This window comes from Cricetulus griseus, chromosome 5, assembly GCF_003668045.3.
Source record: "Cricetulus griseus strain 17A/GY chromosome 5, alternate assembly CriGri-PICRH-1.0, whole genome shotgun sequence".
NCBI classification, from domain to species: Eukaryota; Metazoa; Chordata; class Mammalia; order Rodentia; family Cricetidae; genus Cricetulus; species Cricetulus griseus.
This window is the reverse complement of record NC_048598.1, coordinates 119,959,941-119,976,055: the sequence shown is the minus strand read 5'-3', so window position 1 is coordinate 119,976,055 and position 16,115 is coordinate 119,959,941. Positions and strand designations below refer to the sequence as shown.

At 51.9% G+C, this 16,115-nt stretch overlaps 1 protein-coding gene across 1 annotated transcript in view; it reads left to right on the top strand.

Moving 5' to 3' along the window:
* The window catches only part of Papln (papilin, proteoglycan like sulfated glycoprotein), a 34,348-nt gene that overhangs the window by 14,225 nt on the left and 4,008 nt on the right, over nt 1-16,115 (top strand). The window contains exons 14-27 of the mRNA XM_035445866.1: nt 9-23; nt 179-320; nt 3,155-3,235; nt 3,404-3,665; nt 4,618-4,738; nt 5,022-5,160; nt 6,284-6,755; nt 7,315-7,452; nt 7,680-7,804; nt 8,046-8,199; nt 8,640-8,777; nt 10,514-10,641; nt 10,718-10,826; nt 13,362-13,528. Of these exons, the coding sequence (XP_035301757.1) occupies nt 9-23; nt 179-320; nt 3,155-3,235; nt 3,404-3,665; nt 4,618-4,738; nt 5,022-5,160; nt 6,284-6,755; nt 7,315-7,452; nt 7,680-7,804; nt 8,046-8,199; nt 8,640-8,777; nt 10,514-10,641; nt 10,718-10,826; nt 13,362-13,528 (2,191 nt within the window). The remainder of the gene's footprint in view (nt 1-8; nt 24-178; nt 321-3,154; nt 3,236-3,403; nt 3,666-4,617; nt 4,739-5,021; nt 5,161-6,283; nt 6,756-7,314; nt 7,453-7,679; nt 7,805-8,045; nt 8,200-8,639; nt 8,778-10,513; nt 10,642-10,717; nt 10,827-13,361; nt 13,529-16,115) is intronic.

The window sequence follows — 16,115 nt, the reverse complement described above, 5'->3', positions numbered from 1 at the left end:
GGCATGTGGGGGCCTGGAGTCTAGTAAGTCTGTCCCCTCCTGATGCCTGCTGTCCAGCCCTGGTTCCTGGGGTCCTGGAAGGCTCTGCACACACCTGCGAAGAGCACTAGCCCCCTACTTCCTTAGGGTGTCTCTGGCTCAGGGTCTCTTTCTCTCCACTCTCACCCTGGGCCCTCAGTGCTCCAAAAGCTGTGGTGTGGGTACTCGGAGGCGACGTGTTACCTGTGCCATTGGGCCGCCTGGTCACTGTGGGGACCTGCAGTCATCCAAGCCCGCTGACGTGGAACCCTGCAGCAGACAGCCTTGCCATCTTCCTCAGGGTGAGGACAGGGCAGGGAGGGTGTACCCCCTTTCTCCCTGGCTGCCTGTTTAGTGTGCCCCTGCTGCATGGGGCCTTTCCCTGGCTGCTTTCCCACGCCTTTGGCCACTTCTGCTGTTGCCAAATTCCTCTACAGAACCCTATGAGCCTCAAACTCACCCAGTGTGTTTGTCTTGTGTGTCATCTTTACATTAGTTTCCTTGTTCTGGGTGGTCCTATAAGGCTTCTTCTTTCTTGTTTTTTTTTTAAAGATTTTATTTGTTTATTATGTATACAGTCTTCTTCTGCCTGCATGCCAGCAGAGGGCACTAGATCTCATTCAAGGTGGTTGTGAGCCACCATGTAGTTGCCGGGAACCGAACTCAGGACCTCTAGAAGAACAGTCAGTGCTCTTAACTGCTGAGCCATCTCTCCAGCCCTCTCCCATAAGGATACTTGTATCTGCTAGCTCTTAGCTTCTCAAGGGCTTGGTCTATGGCTTCCTGTTCCTCTCTCTGCTCTCCCTCTGTGTACTGAGTTCTGGGCCTGTACCCCAGTACCTAGTACCTATAGCCAACTGTTGAATGGCTGAGTAAATGAATGAAAAGAGAAGGCATACTGCTTCTGCCTGTCTGCCTTCCCCTACACCCCTTCGCCCCCATTCTTCTGGGGAAGAAGGCTTCTCAGGCATGCAGACTAGAGGGAAGGGCTTGGTGTGTGGTTGTGGAAAGTCAGGGAGTGGCTGAGCTAGGATGGGAGGACAGGTTTCTCCTTGAAGTGTGCTGGTTTGTGGGGACTTCGAAATATGGGCACCTCCATGCTGGGACAACAGGATTCCTCCAATGGAAGAGTGTGGCAGGGTCTCAGGGGAGCTGCAGGCTTGGTTCAGACACCAGCACACTGACTACAGTGTGGCCCTGGGCAAGTGTGGTTCCTTTCTCCTGGACAAGGGCAGCAAGGATGACTGTTAGCAAGGATGACTGTGGCTGTCACGGGGCACCCTGTCTGAGCATATGGGATCCCAGGGGCGGGGGGAGCGCTGAGAGGCAAACTTGGCCCACACCCAGGGGACAGTCTGAAGTACAGATGAGATTCATGAACCCCAGGGAGCAGGAGGCAGGAATCCATGAGCTAAAAAGGGTGGTGGCGCCTAGTGTGTGCGATGCCCTGGGCACTGGAAAAGGGGGACGGGCATTATTATTGTTATTACTAGTTTATTGAGACAGGAGTAATGTAGCCTAGGCTGGCCTCAAACTCATGTAGCTAACGATGACTTTGACCTCCTGTCTCCACCTCCCAAGGGCTGGGATTACTGGTGTGCACCATCACACCAGACCTAGAGATGTCTTTTAAAAAATCATAAATTTTATTTTATGTGTATGGTATTTTGCTTTCATGTACATCTATACATCTTGTGTAACACGGTACCCGCAGAGGCCAGAAGAAAGCACTGGATCCCCTGTAACTGGAGTTACATATGGTTATAAACCACCATGCCTTCTGGGACTGGAAACCCTGGGGCCGCTGGAAGAGCCGCTAATGCTAATAACTGCCCAGTGAGCTTTCCGGCCTCCCCACAATTATATTTTTAATTATCCCTTCTAAAAGAGGGATTTATTTATTATGTATAGTCATGTAGCCCTGGCTGTCCTCGAACTCTCAGATCACTTTTTGTGGGTTCTGGGACTCCAGCCCTCACGCCTGCAGAGCACACTTTGTGGGCCTGCCTCCCACTGCAGTGTCCTTCAGTCATCTCGTTAACTGTGCCCTCAGCACTGCACTTACTGTGGAAGAGCAGGGAAGACCTCATCCCCACTAAGAAGCGCTGTTTCAGGGGAGTACCCTGCTAGTTTCCTTTTTTTCTTCATTAAAAAAATAATCTAATTTCTCTGACATTTTTTTAAAAGTATTTTTTAAGATTTATTTCTTTATTGTGTATATACTATTCTGTCTGTCTGTATGCTTGCAGGCCAGAAAAAGGCCCCAGATCTCATTACAGATGGTTGTGAGCCACCATGTGGTTGCTGGAAATTGAACTCAGGACCTCTGGAAGAGCAGTCAGTGCTCTTGACCTCTGAGCCAACTCTCCAGCCCTCTCTGACTTTTTTTATGATTAAAAATAAGATCTGGCAATTTCACTAAGACTATTAACTACTCAGAGCCAGGAAAATCCATTTTTTTCTCTTGGGGGAAAACCCAGGGCCTGGTTCATGCTAGGCAAGTATCCTGTCAGCTCAGCTGTCATGGCCCCCAAGTCACCCAGTCTAACAGGATCCTCTAAGTTTGACCAGAGTAAAAGGAGCTTAGGTTTAAGAGCACTGGCAGAGGTCCTGAGTTCAATTCCCAGCAACCACATAGTGGCTCACAACCATCTATATAATGAGATCTGGTGCCCTCTTCTATCATATAGGCATACATGCAGGCAGAACACTGTATGCCATAATAAATAATCTTTTAAAAAATTCATACCAGGTGCTGGTGGCACACGCCTTTAATCTCAGTGCTCAGGAAGCAGAGACATGCAGATCTCTGAGTTCGAGGCCAGCCTGGTCTATAGAGCTAGTTCCAGGACAACTTAGGGCTGTTACACAGAGAAACCCTGTCTGGAAAAACCTAAACAAACAAACAAAAATTCAGACATGTAGAAAAGCTGAAAGAAATATTTGAGCCAGGTGTGTTGATACATACCTGTGATAATCCCTGCACCTGAAAGGCTGAGGCAGGAGGACTTTAAGGCCAACACAGGCACAAAGCCTCTTCTGGGTTGTGTTTTCAGGGGTTGGAATATTGATTTTCATCTCTGGTGTTGCTTTTCTCTGGTTCTGCCCTCCATACCCATTACTTGGTTTCCTACAGAGGTCCCCAGCATACAGGACTCACGGACCCACCCTTCAGGCCCCAGGATGCCTTTAGGCCCTCACGTGTCCCCAGTCTCAGGTGAGAAGCTGGATGCTTACCTCAGGGCCCTATCATCTATGATGCCGGGTGGCCTGGTTTTGGTCTACAGGGAGTGGAGACCTCTGAAGAAGGTGGTTTGAAGGTAGACTTGGGATGACCGTGAGGAGCATGTCGGTGCCTCAGTGATTTTGTTTTCTTCCTATTCAGATGCTAGAGACCAGCAATGGGCTGCCCAGGAGCTATCCAGGGTCCAGAGTAACCCCAGGGAGAGCCAGGATCCCCACGCCTCAGCTGCAGGCCGGGCCCCCACTCTGCAACATCCTCCACATCGGGCACCCCTGAGGCCTAGCTCAGGGCCCCGAGACTGCAGATACAACCCCCATGGATGCTGCCCTGATGGCCACACACCATCTCTTGGGCCGCAGTGGCAAGGCTGTCCCCCGGCTGGGGCCTTGTGTCTTCAGAGCAGGTGGGTTGGGGCAGCTCTTCTTCCTCAGTAGGCCAAGAGAAGGAAGGTGGGGTTGGGCCACATTGGCCAGTGCCAGCATCCCTGACCAGGGCTGGCTTGCCCAGTCTAGAATTCCTGAGGCACCCTGACTGTGCTGTTTTTTGGGTATGTGGGTGGGGCTCTCTTCCTCCTGAAGGGCTTCTAATGTGCCCAGCCTATGGAGAGGTAGCCTGAGGCCTGGCGCAGGCACGAAAGGTGATTTCAGCTCTCGGTCCATGCTAAGATCAGGAGTGCAGTGTGAAGCTGGCTGAATCTCAAGACTTCTACAAAAACACACTCCTTCAGTCTTGTAGGGAGGGGTTGAGTCACCCCACTCTGCCAAATGCCTTCTCTACAGTTCTCCTGAGACCTCCCTTGCACGGGCCCCCTGAGGGACTGCACTGCTAAGGGTCTGGGATTTAGGGCCAGTGACTTCCAGCTGTTTGCTGGATGACAAAGTCAGTGACTTTTCCGTTGATGGCTTCCTCTTCTGCCATCCGGTAACAATGGCAGCTGTTGAGGGAGATTGCTCTCCCTTCACCCTCGCTTCAAAACCTCTGGTTGGTGGAAGATCAGTGATGGACTGGAATTTTTCGGGAGCTCCTGGAAGCCCGATGTTTGTGCAGGCTTAGATTCAGCCCTTTCTGGTTTTGGGACAGGAGGTGCACCATGTGTCAAGCGGAGGTGCACGGTCGTGGCTGCAGCTGCAGCTTGCTCACTGATGTCTTCCCTGGCAGCTGCTGGCTGGCAGTGGGAGTGAGCAGAGCCTGGGGCATGAAGAATGAATGGTGTGCCCTGCACAGGACAGGCTTTACCCAGACAGCCTCCTAAGTAAGCGGCCTCAGAACCTCTTCCACCCTGGGAGCTTAGGCGCCAGGGCCCATGGGAGAGCAGGACCAGGGCTGGGCAGTGAGGGTGGCTGTGTACTCTCTAGGTACGGATGCTGTCCTGATGGGGTGTCTGCAGCTGAGGGGCCCCGGCAGGCTGGCTGCCCCAGGTCTCATGGCAGTGACAATACTGGGAACAGGCCAGGGTCCAGGGCAGTGGCTTCTAAGGTAAGTGGCTCCCGTGGCAGGAGAACAACTCAGTGCTACTGGGATCTTTGCAGCTTCAGCCTTGGGAAAGGGAGCGCCCTACAGACCCGGTAACCTAGACCATCCTTATATCGAGCAGGCCTAAGAGGTGGCCTCCAATCTCCTCCCCTCTCCTGGGCCTGGGTGGGATTCTCTACTGACTCATAGCTGTGTCCTTTCCTTTTTCTCTACCTCTGGGCAGCCCAAGCTCCCCACTGAAAATAAGAGTTATTCCTAATTTCCCAACCGCTTGCTTCCTCTCCAGGTCCCCAAGATCCACCTACCCCAGGCCCATCAGAGCGAACCCAGCGACTGTCGTGGCTCCCAGTTTGGCTGTTGCTATGACAATGTGGCTTCTGCAGCTGGTCCCCTGGGGGAAGGCTGTGTGGGCCAGCCCAGTTATGGTGAGAGGGGTACCCCCTTCTCATCCTTACTAATGGGTGGATTCTGGGGTCTTACTGGGTCCTCATCCCCCACCCACAGCCAAAGACCTCGTTGTCTTGTATGTTCCCAATACCTGAGCTTGCACCAGATACCAGACCAGAGGATTCTGATAGATCGCTCCTGCACCTAAGACATTTGCATTTGACTGGGAAGGGTTATAAATGGAGCTCCCAGGGCTGTGGATGTGGCTCAGTGGGTAGACTGTTTGCCTAGCATGCCCAAAGCCCTGGGTTCCATCCTCAGTGCCACATAACCCTGATATGGTGGTGCAGGTCTGCAGTCCCAGTACCTGAGACAGCAAGGTCATTTTCAGCTCCATACCATGTTCAATGCTGGCCTGAGATAAATAAGATTCTGTCTCAGAAAGGGGGGGGGGAGGGCACAAGTAAAATAAGCCTGGGCAGGAAGTCAAGGTGGGCAGTGCCATGGGGCTTGCCCCTGCCTGAGATGGGGTGTGTGTCGTCGGGAGTAGAAGCTGAGTTTAGAGACAATGTGGGGGCTGGAGCAGGATGGCCGATGGGTGGAGCCTCCAGGGTCAGGGTCTGTCATGGGAATATGCATGGGAAGTCTGGCAGGCTGGGGGCTCAGCAGAAGGGTATCGAGCAGGACAGGCAGCCATAGCCATTTGGAATGTGGAGAGATGGAGCAGGCTATCCATGCTGGCCAGCAGGGCTGTGAGGACAAGCCAGCTAGAGGCTGGTATATGGTCCCAGGTATGAGGACAAGGGCGGGTCTCCTGCTGGGCATTTTCACAGCCCCTCAGGGGGGGAGAGCACAGTGAAGTCAAACTCCAGCTGGTCTGTGTGTGAACACCAAGAGGCCCGGCTGGAAGAGACATGAGAGAACTAGCTCAAGGTCTTTCCTGGGGACCCCAGTTAGGTATGGGTGAAGGGTGTTGTGACCCAGCCTAAGCAAGTCTAGGACAGACCCTGGGAGTGTCCTGGGCTCTTAGGGGAGGTTGGGGTCCTGGCAAGAGTGGTGCTATGCTCCATAAACTAAGACAGTTATGCCCCTTAAGGCTGAGGGGAGAGGGCAGTGTTACCACTGGCCACCTGGGTGACATGTTCCATCCACAATCCACAGCCTACCCTGTGAGGTGCCTGCTGCCCAGTGCTCCTGGGTCGTGTGGAGACTGGGCTGCCCACTGGTACTTTGTGGCATCTGTGGGCCGGTGTAATCGCTTTTGGTATGGTGGCTGCCATGGCAATGCCAATAACTTTGCATCGGAGCAGGAGTGCATGAACAGTTGCCGGGGACACCATGGGCCTCATCATCCTGAGGCAGGAGCCTCTGGCCATCGTGTCCACATGGATGGTGGCCAGAGTGGTCCTGGAGGCCAGCAGGAACCTGACTGGCACAGGGCAAGAGCCACAGTCCCGAGACTGCCCACACCGGGAAGCCCTTGGCGAAGAGAACCAGAGCTAGGGCCGGAGGAGGTACCCCATCCCCCAGCCTATGGAAAACGACCTGGAGATCAGGAACCCCGGTCCAGAGTCCATGGACTGAGTAGAGATGCTAGACCACCAGTGCCGCCCACACATGGCTCCTCCTACAGGTGAGACCTGCTTCCCAGGTAAGGGCAATGGATGCCCAGGCCAGGGCTGAGCTCTAGACAGCCCTGTCACCATCACACTACAAACAGGGACGCCGAGGCTCTGGAAATGTAGGCTTAGCTGAGGTTATGTGCTCCCAGATTTTCTCTCTGATCTAGCTACTGTATCCTGAAGTCTGTGTCTAGATAGAAAAGCTTGCTAGATCCCAGTCTCAGTTTCTTGACATGGACTGTTATTTTATCACTCTTGTTCCATTGTATTAATAAGAGGCTTGGGGAAATAAACAGAATTAAGAAACTGAAGCACATGCTTCAGGGGCTGAGCCTCTTGGTCAGTTCCCCACATGTGTGGCCCTCCTCAGCCTCTCCCTCCTCCCATGGGTAGGCTGCCTGCCTTGCTCTGACGCTCTGATGCCTGAGGGGCAATGCCTGGGGGTGTGGCAGGGTTGGGAAGGCTGGAGTCACCCATGGGACTCTAGCCCTGCAAATTAGCTACAAGAAACAGTTCCTTGGTGGTCTGCTCCTGTGCTGGAAGGCAGACACCCACCTCTCACCTCTCCAGGATCAACTTGGCAGGCTCGGAACCCTCCCTGGTCCAAGCAGCCATTGGGCAGGCGGTACAGCTCTTTTGCCTTGGCAACACCTCCCCGGAGTTCCAGGCAGGGTGGCAGAAAGATGGCCTGACCATCTCCTCTGACAGGTGGGTGTAAAACCACAGTCCCATCTCTGTGAGAGGCTCTGAGAGCGTGGTGAGCAATAGCTACCCTCCGTCTCCCGTATGTGCAATGTCCTCTCTTGTGGAGGCCCCCTCTGTCATTCCTAGGGAGGGGACAGAACCATGTCTGGAAATACTGTTTGGTCTTCTTTGATAGCATGAGTTTCAGAGGACTCAGGAGCCCAGAGATATGTCCCTCCTCCCTCCATCAGGTACCAGCTACAGTCAGATGGCTCCCTCATCATCAGCCCCTTGAGGCCAGAAGATGCTGGCGACTATAGCTGTGGCAGCCACAGGCCAGGCCACGAGCCCCAGAAAATCCAGCTTCGAGTCACAGGTTTCTGTCCCATCCCCTCTACCCTCATCTCCCAGGGTCTCACAAAACAGTAGGATTGAGGGAAAGTGGCCAGAGGGCAGACCTGGGCAGGGCTGACCCACCTACAAAAGCCCAAGTTCTTCCATGGTTACTTCTTCCTGGGGCAGGGACAACATCCCGTTATCCTCTTTTCTCCAGTCTTTGTGGCCTTTCAGTCCCTTCTCCTCAAAGCTTATATTTGCTGCTTTTGGCCTCATGACAGGGGGTGACATGGCAGTGTTGTCTGAGGCCCAGCCGAGGCCGTTCCCTCAGACCAGGCACCCAGACCCTGGCCATGGTCCTCGGGACTCTGGAATAGGAGCAGAAGCTGGGGGCCAAGGGGTTATCTCTTCCCCACATGCCAGGCCTGCCAGCAGGTAACAGCACAATGTGCATACATGCCCTAATGCTCTCTGAACGGGTCACAGTATATTGAGGGTCTTTCAGGGATGCTGCTCTCAACAGGGGATAAGGGAAACTATGTGTAATGGTTGCGTTTTCACCAGCCAGTGCCCTGGGCTTGCAGAGATGACCATTAGAAAATCCAGGCTCCTTGAGTTGGCCTCAAGGAGGGTGGTAGTTCCATCTCGGGGGATTAGGGGGCAGAAGGGGCACCTGTCAGGGTCTGGTGGCAGATATGATGGGCACGAGAAGGCAGTCAGAGACACTGTGTTTGGTCAGTCAAGGTGGTGGCCAGCCCCTGGGCCTTCACCCCAGTTCTTAACAAGTGCTGGTGTCCTAACCCTGAACGTAGAGGACTGTGTTATGGGGAAAAGTAGCAGCCAGGGCCCCTGAGCTATGCACACATTTTTTGTAGGCTGCGTTTGGACCGGACTCAGCCTGGGGTGGTGGATGCCAGTCCTGGCCAGCGGATCCGGCTGACCTGCCATGCTGAAGGCTTCCCGCCCCCCACCATCGAGTGGCAAAGAGATGGGCAGCTGGTCTCTTCTCCCAGGTTCATTCAGCCCCTCGCCTGTAGACCTATCTCCCACCACACATCCTATGGAGGCCAGGGCAGGACTTCAGGCTTGGAGAAATGGGATTGGAGCACAGGTCTTGTAGACATTTCCAAAGTATGGCTGATGGAAATGAGAGGACACCCAGGGGAGATTCTGCACGCCCCTGGATGATCCCCATTGCTGACATGTACTGAGGCCGTTCACTATTGTCTAAGCTGCAGGGAGCCACACTGAAGTATGTGTGTCTTGTCTGTGGTTTACATATAGGGGCTTAGTATCACACAGTTCGTAACCAAATCAGGGTTGGAGTCTACTTTGCATATGGCGAACACTAGAAATCTAAGTCTTTAATTCCAGCACCCTGGAGATAAGGCTAGTGAACTTCTGAGTTTTAGGACAGTCAGTACACATGGTGAGACTGTCTCAAAAAACAAACTAGAAATCGAATCTAAAATTGTGTTGCATGTCCATGTGCTCTGAACAGAGGCTGGAAGTCAACTTTGGACATTATTATTATTTATTATTATTTTGTTTTGGGTTTTTGTTTTTTTTTTTTTTTGAGACAGGGTCTCTCTGTATTGCTTTGGAGGCTGTCCTGGAACTCGCTCTGTGGACCAGGCTGGCCTTGAACTCACAGAGATCTACCTGCAAGTGCTAGGATTAAAGGCGTGCCCTACCAACGCCCTGCTAGACATTATTCTTAGGAACCATCCACCTTGTTCTTTGAGACAGGGTCTCTCATTGGCCTGGAGCTTGCCAAGTTTCTAGGCTGGCTGACCAGTAAGCCCAGGAATCCTGTGTCCCCAGTGCTGGGATTATAAGCATGCCTTACCATACCCGCCCTCCCTCCCTCCCCCACACCAACTGTGGATTCTGGGGTTAAACTCAGTCCTCATGCTTGTAAGGCAAGCACTTTACCAACCTGGGTATCTCTAGTCCCCCCCTTTTTGTTTGTTTGTTTTTTCCTTTGGGCTTTTTGTTTTTGTTTTTAATTTTAAATGATTTTATTTATTTATTATGTATACAACATTCTGCTTCCATGTATATCTGCACACCAGAAGAGGGCACCAGGTCTCATAATGGATGGTTGCGAACGACCATGTGGTTGCTGGGAATTGAACTCAGGACCTCTGGAAGAGCAATCAGTGCTCTTAACCTCTGAGCCATCTCTCCAGCCCTTTTTGTTTGGTTTTTTAGAGACAGGGTTTCTCTGTGTAGCCCTAGTTGTCCTGGAACTAGCTCTGTAGAACAAGCTGGCCTCGAACTCATAAGAGATCTGCCTGCCTCTGCCTCCCGAGTGCTGGGATTAAAGGTGTGCGCCACCACCGCCCGGCTTCCCCTTTCTGTTTTTTGACATAGGGTGGGCATCACACTGTAACTCAGGCTGGTCTGGAAGTCACTATGTATACCAGGTTGGCATCAAACTCATAGCAATCCTCCTGCTTCCAGTTCCTGTGTGCTGGGATTACAGGCATGAGCCACCACACCTGGTCTCGAATAGTTTTTAAATCAGAAAACATGAAATGATTTGTTATTGAGTTTAAAAGCCAGGTATTGTAAATTAAAATGTTGGCAGCTGCACTATATGAGGGGCTGAGGCCAGCAGCTCTTTCGTTCGACAGTTTTGAACAGAGGCCCTGCTCAGCCCTCCTCCCCACTCCTGCCTCTCTTGATCCCAGCTCAGTCCAGTCCCTACATGGGTCAAGGCCAACTTGCTGTGTTTGGTCCCCAGGCACCAGCTGCAGCCTGATGGCTCTCTGGTCATCAGCCGAGTGGCTGTGGAAGACGGTGGCTTCTACACTTGTGTTGCTTTTAATGGGCAGGACCGTGACCAGCGCTGGGTCCAGCTCCGAGTTCTGGGTAAGGAAGGAAGTGCTGAGTGGGATGGAGTGGGGGAGGAGTCTGCTAGCCACTGACAATGTCTTCTTGTGTCTAGGGGAGCTAACAATCACAGGCCTGCCTCCTTCTATGACAGTGCCAGAGGGTGACACAGCCAGGCTTCTGTGTGTGGTGGCTGGAGAAAGTGTGACCATTAGGTGGTCCAGGTAAAGTGTTGTTTTAGTAGTACATGTCCTTATGGTCTCATTCTGTCAGAAATGTCACTATCACTACTATGCCATCGTCTGCTGAGGCCTGGTGCCCAGGGTTGGAGGCAGAAGAACCCTCATCCCGTATCATGAAGCCCCAGAGGACAGGGTAACACAATTTCCTTTTTTTTTGTGGAGGAGGTTGAAACAGGGTTTCTCTGTGTAGCCCTGCCTGTACTGAAATTTGTTCTGTAGACCAGGCTGGTCTTGAACACCCAGAGATCTGCCTGCTTTTGCTTCCAGAGGGCTGGGCTTAAAGGTGTGCCACCACCACCTGGCTAATTTCTTTCTTTGTTATTTATTTTGTATTTTCAAGACACAGGGTCTCACTATGTAGCCCTGGCTGGTCTGAAACTCACTGTGTAGACCAGGTTGACTTCAAACTCAGAGATCCACCTGCCTCTGCCTCCCAAGTGCTGGGATGAAGGGTGTATGCCCCCATACCCACAAACTAGAGTTTCTTAATCTTAGCATCATTGAAATATTGGGCCAGACAAGTTTGCTGTTTTAGGCCTGTTCATGGTAGGATATTTAGCAGCATCCACCTGCTAGAGCCAGTAAGTAGCATCTTCCTTGCCCAGGCTGAAACAGTAAACAGTATTTCCAGACATGGTTTTGTCTCCTCCATATTGAGAATCACAGGGCTGTGTGCAGCCTTGGGAGACTTCAGTGTTTTTCTTTTTTTCCAAATTTACTTATTTCTATGAGTATTTTTCTTGCATGTGTATCTGTGTAAAACACATGCATGTCTGTGGAGGTCAGAAAGAGGTGGTGGTTAGATCTCCTGGAACTGGAGTTATGGACAGTTGTGAGTCATCACGTGGTTTCTGGAACCCGAACCATGGTCCTCTGCAGGAACACATTCTTAACTGCTGAGCCATATCTCCAGCCCCAACTTCAGGGTATCGATGCCAGATCAGCTGTTCTTTTTAAATTCAGCGACTATCTTTTGTCTCTACCTCTTTAGAATATGTCAGAATCTACGCTAGTGTCTGGAGATTTGGGGGTCACTTGAGCCTCAGGGCACTGTGAGCTGAGAGGTGTCCCCCAAGCGCTGGCTGTGCACAGAAGAAAGGGAGGCCCTGGATCTGGGAGAGTCAGGGACGAAGCCAGGGAGGCTAAAGAGAGGGAAGGATGGATAGATGGATGCTCTTGGCAGGAGAAGCAACAAGTGGTCAAAGGGAAGTACTTCCTGGAGGGAGGCACTGGTGGTGATGGTGACAGTGGAGGCTGGCTGCCTCTTCGGTGGCTTTGATTCCAGGGGCATCAGTGCTCACAGTGTCCTTTTCACAGCATGGTTGTACATCTTGCTGTCTGTTCTGATCACTGCTCTACTTACATCCAGCCCCTGCTCCAGGGGACAGTCACTGGAGAGGCCACTGATCACCTCCCCACCCCTACCACCACAAAACGGTCTGTCTTCACCTGATCTAGTGGCCATGTGATCTTTCTCAAAACACTCCCATGGCTTTCCTACTGTCCTCAGAGCTGGTCCCTGGCTTCCCTACTGTCCTCAGAGCTGGTCCCTGGCTTCCCTACTGTCCTCAGAGCTGGTCCCTGGCTTTCCTACTGTCCTCAGAGCTGCCCCATGGCTTCCCTACTGTCCTCAGAGCTGCCCCATGGCTTCCCTACTATCCTTACAGCTGCCCCATGGCTTCCCTACTGTCCTCAGAGCTGGTCCCTGGACAACTCTGGAGATGTGCTCTTCTAGTCATTCCACGATGACACACTCCCAGATCTCAGGCACCCCAGATTCAAAACATCTGACTATACATTCCTTTCCAGTGAGCCAACACCTGGCCACCTACTGCCCTCACGGGAAAGAGAAGGCTGGCCCTAGAGCCACTGTCACCGAGTGACCAAGCTGTAGTTTCCGCTCCATCTCCCACATCTGACTTCAGTGCCCTGTCACCTTCTCCATGTGGACAAAGCACCAACTACCCCCCTTTTCTCTTCCAGGCTATCCCAGCTAGTCCCTGCTCTCCTCAAGTCCCATTCACTTCCAGAGCCTGCTTAAACCCTTTCTGGGAGCCCCAAGGTAGTCCTGCCTGGCTCCCTCCTGCCTCTCTTTGCTCTGGCTGTGGCTTGTCTTCAGGTTCCCAAATCCCTAGTTTCCTCTTCCGTTGGCCAGCCCCACTGCTGCCTCCCCTCCTCAGGTCAGCTAGCCCCTTTCTTATGGAAGGCTCCCTGAACACCTGCACCCTCCCCTGTGCCATGAAGGAGCATGTACGTTTCCCCCTGGCACAGGGCCTGGCATTGTCAGTGACAAGCTGGAGTGGGTTTCTTTGTGGATCCAAGGCAAATTGGTAACTCAGTGCGTAGATGTGCCGCTGGGCTTTGGTAATGTCCTCCTACTAATTTAGAGCACCTGTCCCCACTTCCCTGAGGTGGCATCTACTTGCCCTCCTGGGGAGAGAAGGCTGGTTCTGGAATAGCCTTGGCTAATGTGTCCAGAGGTCTTGGATGGCTCTCCCAATGTCCTCTCCCCTCCAGGAATGGACTCCCAGTACAGGCAGATGGCCACCGTGTGCACCAGTCCCCAGATGGCACACTGCTGATCCACAACTTACGGCCCAGGGATGAGGGATCTTACACGTGCAGTGCCTACCGTGGGAGCCAGGCTGTGAGCCGCAGCACTGAGGTGAAGGTGGCCCTACCAGGTGAGAGGCTTGTCCCTGGGTTTTTCTGTCCTGAAGGCCAGCTGAGCACTGCAGGTCACAGGCTTATCGATCTTGTTCTCACCTATGCTCACCTTCTAGTTTCTGGTATTGTAATGGGGGGGGGTGGAGGGGTGTGTGTGTGTGGGCATTTACTATCACCCCAGAGCTCCACTTTTCCTGGGCTACTCCACTACCTGAGGCCGAGGTGAAGATGTAGGGAAGTGTTCAGGCTGGCACCGCAAATGCCTCAGAGCTCTGCCATTTGGACTTAGCAATCTTACTCTTTTTTTTTTTTTTTTTTAAATGATTGGCTGGAATAATGCTTAAGATGGATGGACCCCTAAAATCTGTGCATTCTAATCAGTGTGGCAGAAGGGCCTGTGGGCTGAGGCTCAGTGCCCAGGCTCTATCCCCAGCACCATGACACATACACCCATACAGAAATAAAAGACCTAGTTCTTAAGGACAGGACCAAGTTTGGTACAAGCTCCTTTCCAAATCATGTATAGTAAAAAACTTTTTATTAAAAATGGCTGAGGATGGAGAAGTGCCTCTTTCATCATCCAGGCATGTGAGGCAGGGTCACCCTTATCCTTTATTCATGATAGGTACCCAGAGAACTTCAGGGATGGGTGGACAGCTGGAAACCCAGGCCCTTTTTTTTTTTTTTTTTTTTTTTTTTGACTCCTGGTTTTATTTACTTCTGTAGCCCAGGCTGACCTTGAATTTGCTATGTAGCCAAGACTAGTTTCTACTTAAATCTCCTGGCCATTGTCTCCCAGGTGCCACCATGCCTGTTTTTAAGTTACAGGAGCTCCGTGTTTAAGTGACAAGGCTAGGGCAGAAGAGTCCGCTCACTCTGCTCTCCACAGATCTTAGTTTCAGGGAGGGACTGAACAACAGGGCAGAGACTCTGGCCAAGCAGGCAGTTCTCATAGACCTGAGGCAGATCCTGGAGAAGGGCACCTGGCTTGGAGGTAATGGGGCACTAACTGTGTGGTCTGCATGAACATTCATGACGAGTAAGATTTGCAGTGTCAGTATGTTAGTCAGTACTGGCTGTCTTCCTGGCTTCGAGACTGAGTGTGGGAACTAGCCAGAGGTTGAAGGTGTGTGCTGAAATGTTGCTTTGCTTTGGGACTGACGCTCACTTTGAGTTCCCTAAGAAGTGTCTAGGACCCCAGGGCCCAGCCCAATGCTCTGTAACCAGGGATTGTTGGTGGCTCAGTGTGCCTGTGTGAATAGCACCCTGGTGAAAATGCCACATTCATTGCAGGACTTCCACCTTTGATGTTTCTAGAAAATCTAGCTCATCGATATACTAACCAAATGAACAAGAGCAAGACTGCAGACTTCTATGGTCAGGAGAGCAATGGTAACAGAGGCAGGTTGCTAGTTTGAGTCCTGTGTGGGAAACATCCCTGTTAAAACAAAAGCCAAACAAACCCACCTCAAAGACAAACCACCCAAGGGGATCTGGACATTCATATTTGTGTGTCTACCGTGAGGGAGACCAGATGATAATCAGAAGCTTGTCCAACAATGGAGAGCAGTGAGCTTTTCTACCACACAACTTCCAGACCCCACTCAGGGCTGCAGTGAGGCCTCCTCTTGTCCTCTGCTGGATGTTGCAGCCTTTACATATTTTGGAGGCTTCGCTCCAGAGTTCCAGTTGTCCCCTTGAGTAGCCTTTGCTAGTTGGCTTTTCCACAGTTACATAGTGACTAACTCATGCTGTCCAAGTCATGGCTTGGTGGCACTAGAGTTATGTTAGCATGGGGTGGTGGGCTTCTCACACTCTGGGGTAAAATCTTAATTGTTTTTGCCTGAGGGTTGAGTAAAGAGCAGAGAATACCATGAGAATGGAAGGGAGTCAAGCACCCATTCTGTCCCTGCTCATGAGGAAGGTCACTGCTGTGGGGTCAAGACAGCAGTGAGCTCTCCAATTTCTGCCATGGCTTTTACGTGCCCTGGGTGCCGTTGTGAGTGGGTTTTGTATGTTACAGACAAGCACACTACACTCTACCACTAAACTATACTCCTATGCCTTTAGTGTGAGACAGGGTCTCACTGAGTTGCCCCAGCTGGCCTTGAAGCCGTGGTCTGCCTCAGGGTCCCTAGTGGAGATTACAGGCCCGTGCTACCAGGCCCAGCTGTTTTAAAGTCCTTAGAAACACCTCTTTAAGGCAGACACTATTTCCTCTTCGTTTCACAGAGAAGGGAGCAGAGGCTCCAGGAGCTCAAGAAATTAATTTGCCCAAGGAACTCTGTAGGGAAGGGATTGTCTTAACCACTTGTACGGAGTACCTATCATGATAGGTTGGGGCTGCAGCAGCTGATAGTTGAAATCAAGGTTTCAGATTTTGAAAACTGTGCACACATGGATTTTCTACCATGCACATGGAGGGAGCCAGTGCTGTGGTTATGCTGGTAAGCATGCCAAACCTTTTTCTAAGGCCACTTGGCTGGTCTGGTCTTTCCATGGTGTCTTCTAAAAGAACAGGGACATGAAGATACTCAGCCCTGTAGAGCTTGCAGAGAGGATGGGATAACTAGGATGAGGCAGTGGACTGAATCTTCACTGAGT